The following is a 17,330-nucleotide window of genomic DNA, read 5'->3' as shown; positions in this document are numbered from 1 at the left end:
GCGAGAAGGAAGGGTACAGACGGTCAAAATGAACGTATTCAGATCACTCCCGATTTTCATCCCCAAATCCTTCTTCACCAAGATCGACAAGTTAATCATGTCCTTTATCTGGGTGGGAAAAGAGTCCCTCGGATACGCAAGACCATCTTACAGTGAGGGGGCCCGTGGGAGGCCTGGCCCCCCCAAACCTCCTATTCTACCACTGAGTGGCAAATGTAGAAGGTGAGTGGGAGGCGATGGGAACCAGAGGTTGACTGGGTCCGAATGGAGGAGGTCTCTCCAAGCACTGCCACCGCACCACTCCCAGCGCCCCCACACACACTCCAGGAGCCCGGTGGTAGTGACCATACTAAGGGCATGGAACCAGTTCAGGCATCTTTCAAGCTTAGCGAGATGTCGATAGAGGCCTCCATCACACCGGCAAGGATAGGTGCCACATAGATACATGGAAGATAGGAGCAGGAGGAGGCCTTTTCCGCCATTTTCGAGCCTGTTCCGCCATTTTTCACGATCATGGCTGATCATCCAACTCAATAGCCTAATCCTGCTTTCTCCCCATAGCCTTTGATTCCATTCTCCCCAAGTGCTATATCTAGCCGCCTCTTGAATATATTCAATGTTTTAGCATCAACTACTTCCTGTGGTAATGAATTACACAGGCTCACCACTCTTTGGGTGAAGAAATATCTCCTTATCTCTGTCTGAAATGGTTCACCCTGAATCCTAAGATTGTGGCCCCTGGTTCTGGACACACCCATCATTGGTAACATCTTCCCTGCATCTACCCTGTTTAGTCCCGTTAGAATTTTATAAGTCTCTATGAGATCCATATTTGAGACGTGGAGGGAGGACAAAGGGACACTGAGAATGAAGGACATGTAGGTGGCCGGATAGACTGGGGACCCTGGGGGAACTCTCAGAGAGGCTCCAATTCCCAAAGGGAATGAGCTCAGGTACCTGCAGCTACGCCACTTTCTCCGCAAGGAGACAAAAACGTTCCCCCAGAGACCCGGACACATTACTGGACATAATGGTAAGGCTGGACTGGTTAAAGGACGACAAATGTGGCAACATCTCCGGACGACTCATCAAAAAAGTCAGGACCCCACTGGGCGAGACCCAATGGAAATGGGAGGAGGAGCTGGCCATGGAGATAAGGGAAGGACCCTGGTCGAGGCACTGCACAGAATGAATTCTACCTGCTCCTTTGTCAAACTAAGCGTGATGCAGCTCAAGGTGGTGCACAGAGCTCACCTTACTAAGGCTCGTGTGCGCTGGTTATTTCCAAAGGTGGAGGATAGATGCGGGCAGTGTCAGGGAGGTCCAGTCAACCACACCTACATGTTCTGGCCATGCCACAGACTCGGGGAGTTCTGAACTGCCTTTTTTGAGGCTATGTCCAGGGTGGTGGGGCTTGAGATGGAGCTGTGCTCTGGACAGGGAATGGTGAGGGGGTGAGGGGGGGGGGGGGGGGACAGAGCGAGAGAGAGAGAGAGAGAGAGAGAGGGACAAAGAGAGACAGAGAGGGAGGCCCTGGCCTTCGCCACACTGATCGCCTGGCAGAGACTTCTGATAGGCTGGAAGTCGGCAGTGCCATCTAGGACTTTGGAGTAGCTCACAAACCTGGCCCAGTTCCTGCAACTAAGAAAAATAAAATTGTTGATAAGGGGATCCGTGGAGAGATTCTACGACACGTGGAAGAAGTTCACAAACCTCTTTCAGACCTGTTTGAAACCAACAACTAACTGGGGGAGGGGGATAGGAAGGGGGGTAGCAAGGGGGAGCAGGGAGCACCACTCGAAAGGGAGCTTGTGTATGGCAGAGAAGGAAAGGGGCAGAAGGAAATTTACAGGATGGGACACAGATCCGCCCCACATATGCCAAACCAGGAAGCCGGACCATCCTGACATCTATTCGAGAACTCCATCGAAACAAATGTAATTAGAAATAACGTAAAGAGTAATTGGCAGTAATTGTAAATACATGATATACATTAATGTAAATAATGTATGGAAATGTTAGAACTGTGATTACCGTCACAGACAGGGTGGCAGCTTGTGATACTTGTGTTGGTGTTGTTATTGTTTTTGTTATTATTATTGTTCCCATATTGTTCTGCAAAGTTTTGATATTAAGTGCAAAAATTCCAATAAAAATATATTTTTTTAAATCCTGCACAGGCACACACACATCTTATATCTGTGAAAGGAACATGTTGGGAATTTTTTTGTGGTTTTGGTAAGAATTGAGATGGGGGAGAAGTGCCGTAGCACACATTCGAATGTGGCGCAAAAATCGAATCCTACTGGGTGGCACAGTGGTTAGCATTGTTGATTCACAGCACCCGGGATCCGGATACATTTCCGGGCTTTGGGGGGGCTGTGTGGAGTTTGCACTTTCTCTACGTGTCAGCGTGGGTTTCCTCCGGGTGCTCCAGCTTCCTCCCACAGTCCAGAAACGTGCAGATTAGGTGGGGTTAGGAGAATAGGGAGAGGGAGTGGGCCTCGGCAGGCTGCTCTTTCGGAGGGTTGGTGCAGATTCGATGGGCTGCATGCCTCCTTCTGCACTGTGGGGATTCTATGATTCTTCCGGGTCTATGCAATGGCAGGAACTACTTTTAAACTTTATTCATACGGGGAATTCATCATCCTATCAAGAGGAATAAGATCCTCACTTTTCATAAGGAGAAAATGGACATAACCCTGAGACTTCCACATGGATGACGGGAAGCACTTAAAATTGAGGTGGGAATAGGTGGGGCAGTTTTTTTTTTTTCCTCTTTAGAACATAAGAACTAGGAGCAGGAGTAGGCCATCTGGCCCCTCGAGCCTGCTCCACCATTCAATGAGATCATGGCTGATCTTTTGTGTACTCAGCTCCACTTTCCGGCCCGAACACCACAACCCTTAATCCCTTTATTCTTCAAAAAACTATCCATCTTTATCTTAAAAACATTTAATGAAGGAGCCTTTACTGCTTCACCGGGCAAGGAATTCCATAGATTCACAACCCTTTGGGTGAAGAAGTTCCTCCTAAACTCAGTCCTAAATCTACTTCCCCTTATTTTGAGGCTATGCCCCCTAGTTCTGCTTTCACCCGCCAGTGGAAACAACCTGCCCGCATCTATCCTATCTATTCCCTTCATAATCTTATATGTTTCTATAAGATCCCCCCTCATCCTTCTAAATTCCAATGAGTACAGTCCCAGTCTACTCAACCTCTCCTCGTAATCCAACCCCTTCAGCTCTGGGATTAACCTAGTGAATCTCCTCTGCACACCCTCCAGTGCCAGTACGTCCTTTCTCAAGTAAGGAGACCAAAACTGAACACAATACTCCAGGTGTGGCCTCACTAACACCTTATACAATTGCAGCATAACCTCGCTAGTCTTAAACTCCATCCCTCTAGCAATGAAGGACAAAATTCCATTTGCCTTCTTAATCACCTGTTGCACCTGTAAACCAACTTTTTGCGACTCATGCACTAGCACACCCAGGTCTCTCTGCACAGCAGCATGTTTTAATATTTTATCATTTAAATAATAATCCCTTTTGCTGTTATTCCTACCAAAATGGATAACCTCACATTTGTCAACATTATATTCCATCTGCCAGACCCTAGCCCATTCACGTAGCCTATCCAAATCCCACTGCAGACTTCCAGTATCCTCTGCACTTTTTGATTTACCACTTATCTTAGTGTCGTCTGCAAATTTGGACACATTGCCCTTGGTCCCCAACTCCAAATCATCTCTGTAAATTGTGTACATTTGTGGGCCCAACACTGATCCCTGAGGGACACCACTAGCTACTGATTGCCAACCAGAGAAACACCCATTAATCCCCACTCTTTGCTTTCTATAAATTAACCAATCCTCTATCCATGCTACTACTTTCCCCTTAATGCCATGCATCTTTATCTTATGCAGCAACCTTTTGTGTGGCACCTTGTCAAAGGCTTTCTGGAAATCCAGATATACCACATCCATTGGCTCCCCATTATCTACCGCACTGGTAATGTCCTCAAACAATTCCACTAAATTAGTTAGGCATGACCTGCCCTTTATGAACCCATGCTGCATCTGCCCAATGGGACAATTTCCATCCAGATGCCTCGCTATTTCTTCCTTGATGATAGATTCCAGCATCTTCCCTACTACCAAAGTTAAGCTCACTGGCCTATAATTACCCGCTTTCTGCCTACCTCCTTTCTTAAAAAGTGTCACGTTTGCTCATTTCCAATCCGCCGGGACCACCCCAGAGTCTAGTGAATTTTGGTAAATTATCACTAGTGCATTTGCAATTTCCCTAGCCATCTCTTTTAGCAGTCTGGGATGCATTCCATCAGGTCCAGGAGACTTGTTTACCTTTAGCCCCATTAGCTTGCCCATCACTACCTCCTTGGTGATAACAATCCTCTCAAGGTCCTCACCTGTCATAGCCTCATTTCCATCAGTCACTGGCATGTTATTTGTGTCTTCCACTGTGAAGACCGACCCAAAAAACCTGTTCAGTTCCTCAGTCATTTCCTCATCTCCCAATATTAAATCTCCCCTCTCATCCTCTAAAGGACCAATATTTACCGTAGCCACTCTTTTCTGTTTTATGTATTTGTAGAAACTTTTACGATCTGTTTTTATATTCTGAGCAAGTTTACTCTCATAATCTATCTTACTCTTTATAGCTTTTTTAGTAGCTTTGTTGCCTCCTAAAGATTTCCCAGTCCTCTAGCCTCCCACTGATCTTTGCTACTTTGTATGTTTTTTCCTTCAATTCGATACTCTCCCTTATTTCCTTAGATATCCACGGTCGATTTTCCCTCTTTTTACCGTCCTTCCTTTTTGTTGGTATAAACCTTTGCTGAGCACTGTGAAAAATCACTTGGAAGGTTCTCCACTGTTCCTCAACTGTTTCACTATAAAGTCTTTGCTCCCAGTCTACCTTAGCTAGTCCTTCTCTCATCCTATTGTAATCTCCTTTGTTTCAGCACAAAACACTAGTGCTTGATTTTACCTTCTCACCCTCCATCTGTATTTTAAATTCCACCATATTGTGATCGTTCCTTCCGAGAGGATCCCTAACTATGAGATCCTGAATCAATCCTGTCTCATTACACAGGACCAGATCTAGGACCGCTTGTTCCCTTGTAGGTTCCATTACATACTGTTCTGGGAAACTATCGCGGATACATTCTAGAAACTCCTCCTCATGGCTGCCTTGACCGACCTGGTTAAACCAATCGACATGTAGATTAAAATTCCCCATGATAACTGCTGTACCATTTCTACATGCATCAGTTATTTCTTTGTTTATTGCCTGTCCCACCATAATGTTACTATTTGGTGGCCTATAGACTACTCCTATCAGTGACTTTTTCGCCTTACTATTCCTGATTTCCACCCAAATGGATTCAACCTTATCCTCCATAGCACCGATGTCATCCCTTACTGTTGCCCGGATGTCATCCTTAAAGAACAGAGCTACACCACCTCCCTTACCATCCACTCTGTCCTTCCGAAAAGTTTGATACCCGCGGATATTTAACTCCCAGTCGTGACCATCCTTTAACCATGTTTCAGTAATGGCCACTAAATCATAGTCATTCACGATGATTTGCGCCATCAACTCATTTACCTTATTCCGAATACTACGAGCATTCAGGTAAAGTACACTTATGTTGGCTTTTTTACCTCTGTTCTGAATCTTAACACCTCGATCAGTAACCTCTCCTAAGTTATATTTCCTCTTAACCTTTCTCCTAATTTTCCTTGTCGTTGAACCCATATCTTCATGTAACAACCTGCCGCGTCGCTTACCATTAATGTTTTCACTTCCAGTTTTATTTCTTTTAGTATTCCTGGTCCTATTCACTGAGCTCCCCTCAGTCACTGTACCTTGTACTGTCGCTCTTTTTGATTTTTGACTGTGGCTTCTCTGCCTTACACTTTCCCCCTTACTGCCTTTCTCAATGAGATGGGGTGTTCTAATCCTGATCAACAAAAATGTCCCGTTGCAGGTGGAGCATACAGTGCAGCAGGGGGCCATTCGGCCCATCGTGTCTGCACTGACCCACTTAAGCCTTCACTTCTACCCTATCCCAGTTACCCAAGAACCTCTCCTAACCTTTTTGGACACTAAGGGCAATTTAGCTTGGCCAGTTCACCTAACCTGCATGTCTTTGAACTGTGGGAGGAAACCGGAGCACCCAGAGGAAACCCAAGCAGACATGGGGAGGGCGTGCAGACTCCGCACAGACAGTGACCCAGTGGGGAATCGAACCTGGGAACCTGGCGCTGTGAAGCCACAGTGCTACCGTGCTGCCCATAGAGAACTGTAGAGAACTGTGTTCAGGATAAGGTGTGATAGTTAAGGGACTGGTACACAGGGAAGCTGTCTCAATAATGAAAGTGTTCCAGGGATAGAGATTTTTATTTTTCTCAGTATGAATTGACTATCAATTTGAGCCTTGTACAATTCTACATTTCAGTCTTGTCTTGTTCCATAGGTAGTATTGTCATTTCCAATCATGCTCCCGTTTTCCTGGAATTCTGGGGCTCCAGAGTGTGGATGGGGGATGTGCAGAAGAGAGGTAGGGTGCCCCCGATCCCCTTATTATTATGCTGGCCATAGAGCCATTGGCAGAGGCTGTTAGGTGGAATTACACAATATTGGGGAAAGAGAACTGAAACCACTGGCCTAGATTGTTATATTCCCTGAAGATGTTGCCAATAATGTTGTCAGCTAAAGTTTTAAAGGAGATTGATTAGTTTATCTGGAATAATAAAAAGAGCTGGTTTAGCTCAGTGGGCTAGACAGCTGGTTTGTAATGCAGAACAAGGCCAGCAGCGTGGGTTCAATTCCCGTACTGGCTCATTACCCGAACAGGCGCTGGAATGTGGTGACTAGGGGCTTTTCACAGTAACTTCATTGCAGTGTTAATGTAAGCCTACTTGTGACAATAAAAGATTATTATTATAAGAAGCCTCTCCGCAAGTTTACTAAGTTCCAGCTCCCAGGGGCTAAAAACGGGCTGGATGTCACGAACATTAGGCTGCATCAACTGGCAACTCATCTGAGGTTCACAAGGGGCTGGGTTAGGATGGGCCCTGCCTCCATTTGGCTCGATATCGACCAGTCGGCTTCCCCTCTGCTTGTTATTTTATAATAATGATAATCCTATCATTATTAATACTCTTAGAGCCTGGAGATTTGGCCTGCCATTTAGAAGGCCAGCAGTTCCCAGCTTTTCCCGATGGCCCTTCTGAAACAAAGGCACAACATTTGCTACCTTCGGTTACCTCCCACAGTCCAAAGACTTGCAGGTTGGGGGGATTGGACATGCTAAATTGCCCTTAGTTTCCAAAAAGGTTAGATGGGGGTTATTGGGTTTCGGGGATAGTGTGGAACTGAGGGCTTGAAGTGGGTGGGTGCAGACTCTATGGGCCGAATGGCCTCCTTCTGCACTGTAAAATTCCAAGATTCTATGATCTCTGACAACCATAAGTCAAGAGTTACCTGTTCTTCCCAAGCATTCTCTACTCACCATGCCATGTCTTAAATTGTCTACATATTCATCAAAATGTTATTTTCCCCAACAGAAAGTCTGCCTAATTTATATTTAAATGAATAAATACAAACTGCTCCACCGACTCATGAGGGAACTTGCTCAATAAATTGACCACTTGCTCACTAAAATTATATCACAGATTAATTTTTTATAAATGCCTCGTTGAGTGCATTCAGTGTCTGCTGGTTCTACTGTTCTGGACAAGGTGAAACAGCTCATCGTGGTACATATTATCCACCCACTTTAAAATCCTAACTCAGTAACTTTTGAAAAGTTCCTGTCTAACACCCTCAAAATTGGCCTTGCCCCAATTTAGAATTTGAACTTTTGGGCCAGACCTATCATTCCCCATAGCTATCTTATAGAATTATGATCACTGGTCCCAAAGTGATCCCTCACTCACACTTCTGTCACCTGCACTTGAAAAACATTTCAGAATGAGACAAGCATGAACTCAAACAGATTTCAATACATTAGCACACATAACATGTAATTAGTTATTTTAATTCGACTGCTCTATCATTCATCAGAATAAAATATGTTGTGGTATTTTGCCCTTGCAATGACCCAGAGGAATTGATGTGTGATCCCCTTTTATCACCATAACTTCGTATTTTTCAGTGTGAGCGGACCCACATATAAACATATTCCAACATTGAGAAATTCACATTTTACAGCAAAGCCAACCATTGTGCTCATCAGTCCAACCTTGACATTCGTTGCTGAAGAAGAATATTGTAGACAAACCATAAAAATCTATTAATCCCAACACTCCAGCTAGGGGAAACACCCTCCCACCATCTACTCTGTTAAGTTGTTTGAGAATTGTATATGTTTTAATGAGATCACCGTTTAATCTTCTAAACTCGCAGTAACATTGGCCTAGTCTATTCAATATTTCCTTCTTGGAAAGTCTCTCATCCCAGTAATTGGCCTAGTGAACATTTGTCACACAATCTCCAAGGCAAGTGTACCCTTCCTTAGTTAAGAAAAATACAAATTAGGAGTCGGGGCAGGCCATTCGACCCCTCAGGCCTGCTCATTGTCCTGGATGGTGTTGAGTTTCTTGGTGCTGTTGGAGATGCACTCATCAAGGCAAGTGGCAAGTATTCCATCACAATCTGACTTATGCCTTGTAGATGGTGCCTGTTGACATTGGGAGTCAGGAAGTGAGTTACTTACCTCAGAATCCCTAGCCTCTGACCTGCTCTTGCTGCCACAATATTTAAATTGCTAGTCTAGTTCAGTTTCAAGTTAATAGTAAACCCCCCCCCCCCCCCTCCCCCGAAGGATGTTGATAGAGGGAAATTCAGCAGTATAATGCCTCTGAATGTAATGGGGAAAGAGTTAAATTCTCTCATCTTGGAGATGGTGATTGCCTGGCATTTGTGTGGCATGAAAGCTACTCGTCAGCCCAAGCCTGGACATTGTCCAGGTCATGCTGAATTTGGACATGGATTGCTTCTGTACCTTGAGAAGTTGTGAATGGTGCTGAACATTGTGCAACCATCAGAAAACATCCCCGCTTCTGTCCTTATGATAGAAGGAAGATCATTGATGAAGCAGCTGAAGCTGGTTGGGGCCCAGGTTCTACACTGAGGAACTCCTGCAGCAATGCCCTGGAACGGATATGATTTATCTTCAACCACCACAACCATCTTCCTTTGTGCCACATATGACTCCAACCAGCAAGGGGTTATCCCAATTCCCATGGACTCAGTTTTGCTCCTGCTCCTTGATGCCATTCTTGGTCAAATGTTGCCTTGATGGCAAGGGCGGTCTCACTCACCTCACCTCTGGAGTTCAGCTCTTTTGTCCATATTTAAACCAAAGCTGTAATGAGGTCAGGAGATGAATGACTTGGCAGAACCCAAACTGAGCATCAGTGAGCAAGTTATTGCTAAGCAACTGCTGCTTGATACTGTTGATGACCCCTTCCATCACTTTAATGTTGATCAAGAATAGACTAATGCGGCTGTAATTGGCCTGATTGGATTTGTGCTGCTCCTTGTATACAGGACATACCGGAATTTTCTACATTGCCGGGTAGATGCCAGTGTTGTAGCTGTACTGGAACAGCTTCACTAGGGGCATGGAAAGTTCTGGAGCACAAAGGCATCGCTATAATGGCTGGAATATTGTCAGGGTCCAGAGTTTTTGCAATATCCAGTACCTTCAACCGTTTCTTGATATCATGTGGAGTGAATCGTATTGGCTGAAGACTGGCATCTGTGATGCTGCGGACCTCCAAAAGAGATGGATCAATCCACTCAGCACTTCTGGCTAAAGAGCACTGTGAATGCTTCAGCTTGGTCTTTCACACTGATATGGTGGGCTCATCCATCAATGAGGGTGGGGATATTTGTGGAGACTCGTCTTCCAGTAAGATGCATAATTGTCCTCCACCATTCATGACTGGATGTGGTAGGACTGCAGAACTTAGATCTGACCCATTGGTTCTGGAATCACTGAACTCCGCCCATCACTTGCTGCTTCTGCTGTTTGGCATGCAAGTAATCCTGTGTTGTAGCTTCACGAGTTTGTCACCTCATTTTCAGGTCTGTTTGGTGTTTCTCCTGGCATGCCCTTCCGCGCTCTTCATTCAACCAGGATGATCCATGGCTTGGTGACAATGGTAGAGTGGGGGGTAATCCAGGCCATGAGGTTACAGAATGTGGTTTAGTACAATTATACAGATGATGATGGCCCACAGCATCGTGGATTCCCAGTGTTGAGTTGCTAGATCTGTTTGAAGTTTATCCCATTTAGCACGGTGGTAGTGTCACACAACACGATGGAGGGTATCAATGTGAAGACGGTCTTCCTCTCCACAAGGACTGCGTAAAAGAGTTGCGGCAGCTATGACTGAGCTCCAAGACGCAAATAAACAGAGATAAGTTTGATTGTCAGAAATAATGATGGAACAAATTCTAATAACAGTAATTACAACTGGCTTAAATTCTATGTATAAATAATTGACAGAGAATGAATGCTGGCATTTTAAGAAATTCAGCAAGTTAAGTTAATCAAACCAAACATGCTAGGAAACCAAAGTTGTTCTGCGTCTCAACACTTTGTGATGTTTTTCTAATTTCCTCAAGATTTCACTTCCAAGTTAAAATATAAATCTCTGAAAAAGCTGGCAAATCCACACAACTACTGTCACAGCACCACTGTCACTATTACTTCGAAACATAGCACTATCCACTGCTGACTAGAGTAAGGGGAGCCCAATTTGAACAGTGCAATCATATTGATTGCGAATTATGAACTTGGGAGATGTGCAGAGATTTTGAAACCTCCCTGCAACCTCAAAGATAATTACTGTTTTTAGATCCGCACCTTTTAATACACTTCAGAAGATGACAATAATACTACAGCAAGTTTGAGGTTTTAAAGTAAGAGCAAGACATAAAAGCCAACAATCTCAATTTCAGAGCAAACTGCATGATAGTAAAAACTTTGCTGTTAAAAATGGTGAAATTTAATTGCTATATTTAGAAAATTTAAACAACTTTTAAATGATATCCCAGAAACACCATGCACACTATTTGGCCTTAAAAATGGGACTCACCTCTGCCTGGAAACTCTTCAGTAATGGTGCCACCAGTTTCCTCAAGTCCTGTAGTTAGACAGGTGGAGTGGGGAATGAGAGTGGGTAGGGAAGATAAACGAAAAACAGCTCATTAATGACAATTTCCAATTATATAATTGGTCTTATTCATCTTGTATTAAGTCCATCATTTGCCAATTTATTAAACAATTTACTGTCTGAAAAAATGTTACGCATTCAATACCAAAGGAGTTAAGCAGGCTCACTGTCAGTTTTGTGTCCCATAATGTTTAAATTAAAACCATGTAGTGAGCTCCCCCGGTTTAGCTGATTTAAACAGCAAATGATTCTGCATTCAGGCGGGAGGTTGTAGGTACAATTATGCTGAATCTTAAAAGGACTGCATTACAACTGTCTTCAGTATTCCTGGCTTAAACGTGGGTAAGTCATCTACGGTTTGGAGATCTCAACGGGAACGTCTCCATGTATGTACAGGACGGGATTGGCCCAACTGTGATCTCCACAATGGAACAACCTGTTTACACTCTGGACTCACAACTGAAGAATGTACATTTGCACCAAGTGTGCCTCAAGTCATATGCCAGCTTGAGTGGGAGTTTTTCGAGGAGAAAATTTGAAAAACAGAAACAATGTCATTGGATTTAAAATGATCATCACAGACATAATTTCAGTATTGCATACTCTTCTCCCTCATTCTGCCGTTCCACATAATAATGTTAGCGATGTCATACCATTGCAAATTTTCTACAGAATCCTCAAATAAACGTCAACATTTTTCTATGATTGGAAAGTTCTACTCCAATGCCAGGTACTGTATTTTCCCCACGGGTATGCGCTATTAATAAAAACAGCTTTTCATCTGTTTTGGGAATTTTAAGAACATGCATTAACCAGCTGTGACTTTGCTTTATGACAATTCCCCAGGACACACACCACTTTGATAGGCAACAGAAACTCTGTCCCTGCTTTCTGTTCTAAAACTGTTCTTCAGCCTTATGCGATTTCCCATTTCTCTCATTTCTGTGTCTTTGTGTCAGTACACATCGTAAATTAATTGCTTGAAAGTCATTTGAATGTCAGTTATGAATGCAGACATTTTTTGCAAGACGTTTAGTTCACAAACTATCACGATAGGAGGTTAACTTCATGCAAACAACTCCTCTTCTTCTTCATCCATCCCTCGGGGCCGAGGATGAATTTCTTCCACTCCACACTTCTTCCGTTCCAAGGTTGTGGATTCCAAATCCACATTCTGCCACGGGTGGAACAGATTGTGTTTAATGAGGCGGATGGATGGGATGCTCGGATTTTGGCCCATTCCTTCCGGTGTTCCCGTGTTGTATTGTTCTTTGTTCTTTAAGCAAGGGGTGGCCAGGGAAAGGATTGGACCACTTAAAAACAGTGGGGGGAATCTATGTGTTGAGCCAGAGAAAATGGGCAAGGTACTAAATGAGTACTTTGCATCAGTGTTCACCAAAGAAAGGGATTTTGTGGAAGATGATTCTTGGATAGGGTGTGTGGACAGTCTGAACCATGTTAACATCAAAAAGGAGGTGGTATTGGGTCTTTTAAAAGATATAAAGGTAGATAAGTCTCCTGGGCCGGATGGGATTTACCCCAAAATACTGAGGGAAGCAAGGGAGGAAATTGCTGGGGCCTTGACTGACATATTTGTATCCTCATTGGCTACAGGTGAGATCCCAGAGGACTGGAGAATAGTTAATGTGGTACCGCTGTGTAAGAAAGGTAGCAGGGATAATCCTAGAAACTATAGGCAGGTGAGCCTCACATGGGTGGTAGGTAAATTATTGGAGAGAATGCTCAGGGGCAGGATTTATACCCATTTGGAAACAAATGGACTAATTAGCGATAGACAGCATGGTTTTGTGAAAGGGAGGTCATGTCTCACTAACTTGATCTGAGTTTTTTGAGGAGGTGACAAAGATGATGAATGAGGAGAGAGAGGTGGATGTTGTTTACATGGGCTTCAGTAAAGTCTTTGTTTGACAAAGTGCCTCATGGCAGACTGGTACAAAAAGTGAAGTCACACGGGATCAGAGGTGAGGAGGTAAGATGGATACAGAACTGGCTCGGTCACAGAAGGCAAAGGGTAGCAGTAGAAGGGTGTTTCTCTGAATGAAAGGTTGTGACTAGTGGTGTTCCACAGTGATCTGTGCTGGGGCCTCTGTTGTTTGTATAAATAATTTAGTGGAAAATGTAGCTGGTCTGATTAGTAAGTTCGCGGATGACACTAAGGTTGGTGGAGTGGCAAATAGTGTTGAGGACTGTCAGAGGATACAGCAGGACATAGCTAGGTTGGATACTTGGGCAGAGAAATGGCAATTGGACCTTAATCCGGACAAATGTGAGATAATGCATTTTGGTAGATCTAACATAGAGGGGAAATATACCGTAAATAGACTAGAAGGGCTTGAGGTGCATAAGGAGGAGGTGTTAGCAATTCTGGAAAGTGTGAAAATAGATAAGTGCCCTGGGCCGGATGGGATTTATCCTAGGATTCTCTGGGAAGCTAGGGAGGAGATTGCTGAGCCTTTGGCTTTGATCTTTAAGTCATCTTTGTCTACAGGAATAGTGCCAGAAGACTGGAGGATAGCAAATGTTGTCCCCTTGTTCAAGAAGGGGAGTAGAGACAACCCCGATAACTATAGACCAGTGAGCCTTACTTCTGTTGTGGCCAAAATCTTGTAAAGGTTTATAAGAGATAGGATGTATAATCATATGGAAAGGAATAATGTGATTAGAGATAGTCAACACGGTTTTGTGAAGGGTAGGTCGTGCCTCACAAACCTTATTGAGTTCTTTGAGAAGGTGACCAAACAGGTGGATGAGGGTAAAGCAGTTGATGTGGTGTATATGGATTTCAGTAAAGCGTTTGATAAGGTTCCCCACGGTAAGCTACTGCAGAAAATACGGAGGCATGGGAGTCAGGGTGATTTAGCAGTTTGGATCAGAAATTGGCTAGCTGGAAGAAGACAACGGGTGGTGGTTGATGGCAAATGTTCAGACTGGAGTCCAGTTACTAGTGGTGTACCACAAGGAACTGTTTTGGGGCCACTGCTGTTTGTCATTTTTATAAATGACCTGGAGGAGGGTGTAGAAGGATGGGTGAGTAAATTTGCAGTTGACACTAAAGTCGGTGGAGTTGTGGACAGTGTGGAAGGATGTTACAAGTTACAGAGGGACATACATAAGCTGCAGCGCTGGGCTGAGAGGTGGCAAATGGAGTTTAATGCAGAAAAGTGTGAGGTGATTCATTTTGGAAGGAATAACAGGAAGAAAGAGTACTGGGCTAATGGTAAGATTCTTGGCAGTGTGGATGAGCAGAGAGATCTCGGTGTCCATGTACATAGATCCCTGAAAGTTGCCACCCAGGTTGAGAGGGTTGTTAAGAAGGCATACGGTGTGTTAGCTTGTTTTGGTAGAGGGATTGAGTTTCGGAGCCATGAGGTCACGTTGCAGCTGTACAAAACTCTGGTGCGGCTGCATTTGGAGTATTGCGTGCAATTCTGGTCGCCGCATTATAGGAAGGATGTGGAAGCATTGGAAAGGGTGCAGAGGAGATTTACCAGAATGTTGCCTGGTATGGAGGGAAGATCTTATGAGGAAAGGCTGAGGGACTTGAGGCTGTTTTCCATAGAGAAAAGAAGTTTAAGAGGTGACTTAATTGAGGCATACAAGATGATCAGAGGATTGGATAGGGTGGACAGTGAGAGCCTTTTTCCTCGGATGGTGATGTCTAGCACGAGGGGACATAGCTTTAAATTGAGGGGAGATAGATATAAGACAGATGTCAGAGGTAGGTTCTTTACTCAGAGAGTAGTAAGGGTGTGGAATGCCCTGCCTGCAACAGTAGTGGACTCGCCAACACTAAGGGCATTCAAATGGTCATTGGATAGACATATGGACAATAAGGGAATAGTGTAGATGGGCTTTAGGGTGGTTTCACAGGTCGGTGCAACATCAGGGCCGAAGGGTTCTATGTTCTATGTAAATGGCAAAACTCTTAGGAATATGGAATGTCAGAGAGATCTGGGCATGCAGGTGCACAGATCTTTGAAGGTGGCAACACAAGTGGACAAGGTAGTCAAGAAAGCATACGGAATGCTTGCCTTCATTGGACGGGGCATTGAGTATAAAAGCTGGCAAGTCATGCTGCAGTTGTATAGAACTTTAGTAAGGCAATTGGAATATTACGCTCAATTCTGGTTGCCACACTACCAGAAGGATGTGGAGACTTTGGAGAGGGTGCAGAGGAGGTGTACCAGATGTTGCCTGGTCTGGAGGATGTTAGCTATGTGGAGAGGCTGAATAGACTCGGACTGTTTTCATTAGAAAGACAAAGATTGAGGGGTGACCTGATAAGAGTCTACAAGACAATGTGGGGCATGGATAGAGTGGATGGGCAGGAACTCTTTCCCAGGATAGAGGGGACATAGGTTTAAGGTCCGTGGGGCAACGTTTAGAGGAAATGTGCGAGCAGATACATTAACGGCGTTCAAAAGGAATCTTGACAAACACATGAATATGATGGGTATCGAGGGATACGGCACAAGGAAGTGCTGAAGGTTTTGGCAAAGCTTGGTATCATTACCGGTGCAGGCTTGGAGGCCCAAGGGCCTGTTCCCGTGCTATATTGTTCTTTGTTTGTACTTGGCCTTCACATGGGCCTGTCGGAGACATTCAAAATGGTTGGCATCTTGGTGGATGGTTCTCCTTAGATTTGCGTGGTCTCCAACAACAGATTCCCACGTATCAGTCGGGATATGGCATTTTTTCATGGGAACTTGGAGAACATCCCTGAAAAGTTTCCTCTGCTTTCCAGATAACTACTTGGCGTGACCAAACCAAACCACACCCCTAAGCCTCGTGCACACCAGGGGAAAGAAGTTTATCCAGCCTCTCCTTATAACTCAAACCATCAAGTCCCAGTAGCATCCTAGTAAATCTTTTCTGCACTCTTTCTAGTTTAATAATATCTTTTCTATAATATGGTGACCAGAACTGTACATAGTATTCCCATTGTGGCCTTACTATGTCGTGTACAACTTCAAGACATCCCAATTCCTGTCTTCAATGTTCACCCTGCCTTCTTCACTAACCTGCCCACCCGTGACTCCACTTTCAAGCTGTGAACCTGTACTCCCAGATCTTTGTTCTATAACTCTCCCCAACTCCCTACCATTAACTGAGTAGGTCCTGCCCCGATTTTATGTACCAAAATGCATCATCTCACATTTATCGAAGTTAAACTCCATCTGCCATTCATCGGCCCACTGGCCCAATTCATCAAGATCCCATTGCAATTCTAGATAACTTTCTTCACTGTCCACTATGCCACCAATCTTGGTGTCACCTGCAAACTCACTAACCATGCCTCCTAAATTCTCATCCAAATCATTAATATAAATAACAAATAGCAGTGGACCCAGCACTGATCCCTGAGGCACACCACTGGTCACAGGCCTCCCGTTTGAAAAACAACCCTCCACAACCACCCTTCTGTCGTCAAGCAAATTTAGTATCCAATTGGTTACCTCACCTTGTGATTTAGCCTTAACCTTTCATATAAATGTTTTTAAAAGATCAAATTATATTTTATTCTGCAGTTGTTCACCCATGGGTTGCTTCACCTAATGTCAACCATTGTCCGCTGCTTCTCTGATATTCATATGAACCTGGCAGAAATCAGTGAAAAATAACAATCAATTTAAGCCTCTGGAAAAAATTTTACTTGAGAGTTACTCTTGACAATTTTTGTTCTGTATGCTTTGTAATTGCTCGTAATTCCACCCCGTATGTCATGATTGGTCATACACACTTCTCCATATTACCAGTGGTATTTTCTTATCACACAAAATATCTGCAATTCCCAAAGGAACTCCATCTTGCCCTAACCCTACTCTGTGCTTCTTCATTTGTACATTCCTCCATCTTTAATGTTTGGCCCAGATATTTGTATTCAATCTCAAAATATGAGCTCGTTAAAGTAACGTTTTATCAAAAAAATGTGAATGAACTAATAGGAATTAGTGGAGATAGAAAATTGAGTTAAATTTTTGAGCGCTGAAGAAGAGTCATACAGAATTGAAAGTTTAACTCTATTTTCTCCCTCCTCAGATGCTGGCAGACTTGCTGAGTTTTTCCAGCTTTTTCTGTTTTTGTTCCAGAT

At 44.0% G+C, this 17,330-nt stretch overlaps 1 protein-coding gene across 6 annotated transcripts in view; it reads right to left on the bottom strand.

Annotated features, from left to right (window-relative positions):
* Nucleotides 1-17,330, bottom strand: part of LOC140386629 (protein CASP-like) — a 1,158,102-nt gene that overhangs the window by 753,594 nt on the left and 387,178 nt on the right. For all 6 annotated transcript variants that reach the window (XM_072469118.1, XM_072469114.1, XM_072469117.1 and 3 more), the window contains exon 3: nt 11,141-11,188. In XM_072469118.1, the coding sequence (XP_072325219.1) occupies nt 11,141-11,188 (48 nt within the window). The remainder of the gene's footprint in view (nt 1-11,140; nt 11,189-17,330) is intronic.

This window comes from Scyliorhinus torazame, chromosome 12, assembly GCF_047496885.1.
Source record: "Scyliorhinus torazame isolate Kashiwa2021f chromosome 12, sScyTor2.1, whole genome shotgun sequence".
Lineage (NCBI taxonomy): Eukaryota > Metazoa > Chordata > Chondrichthyes > Carcharhiniformes > Scyliorhinidae > Scyliorhinus > Scyliorhinus torazame.
This window is presented reverse-complemented; position numbering and strand designations above follow the sequence as displayed.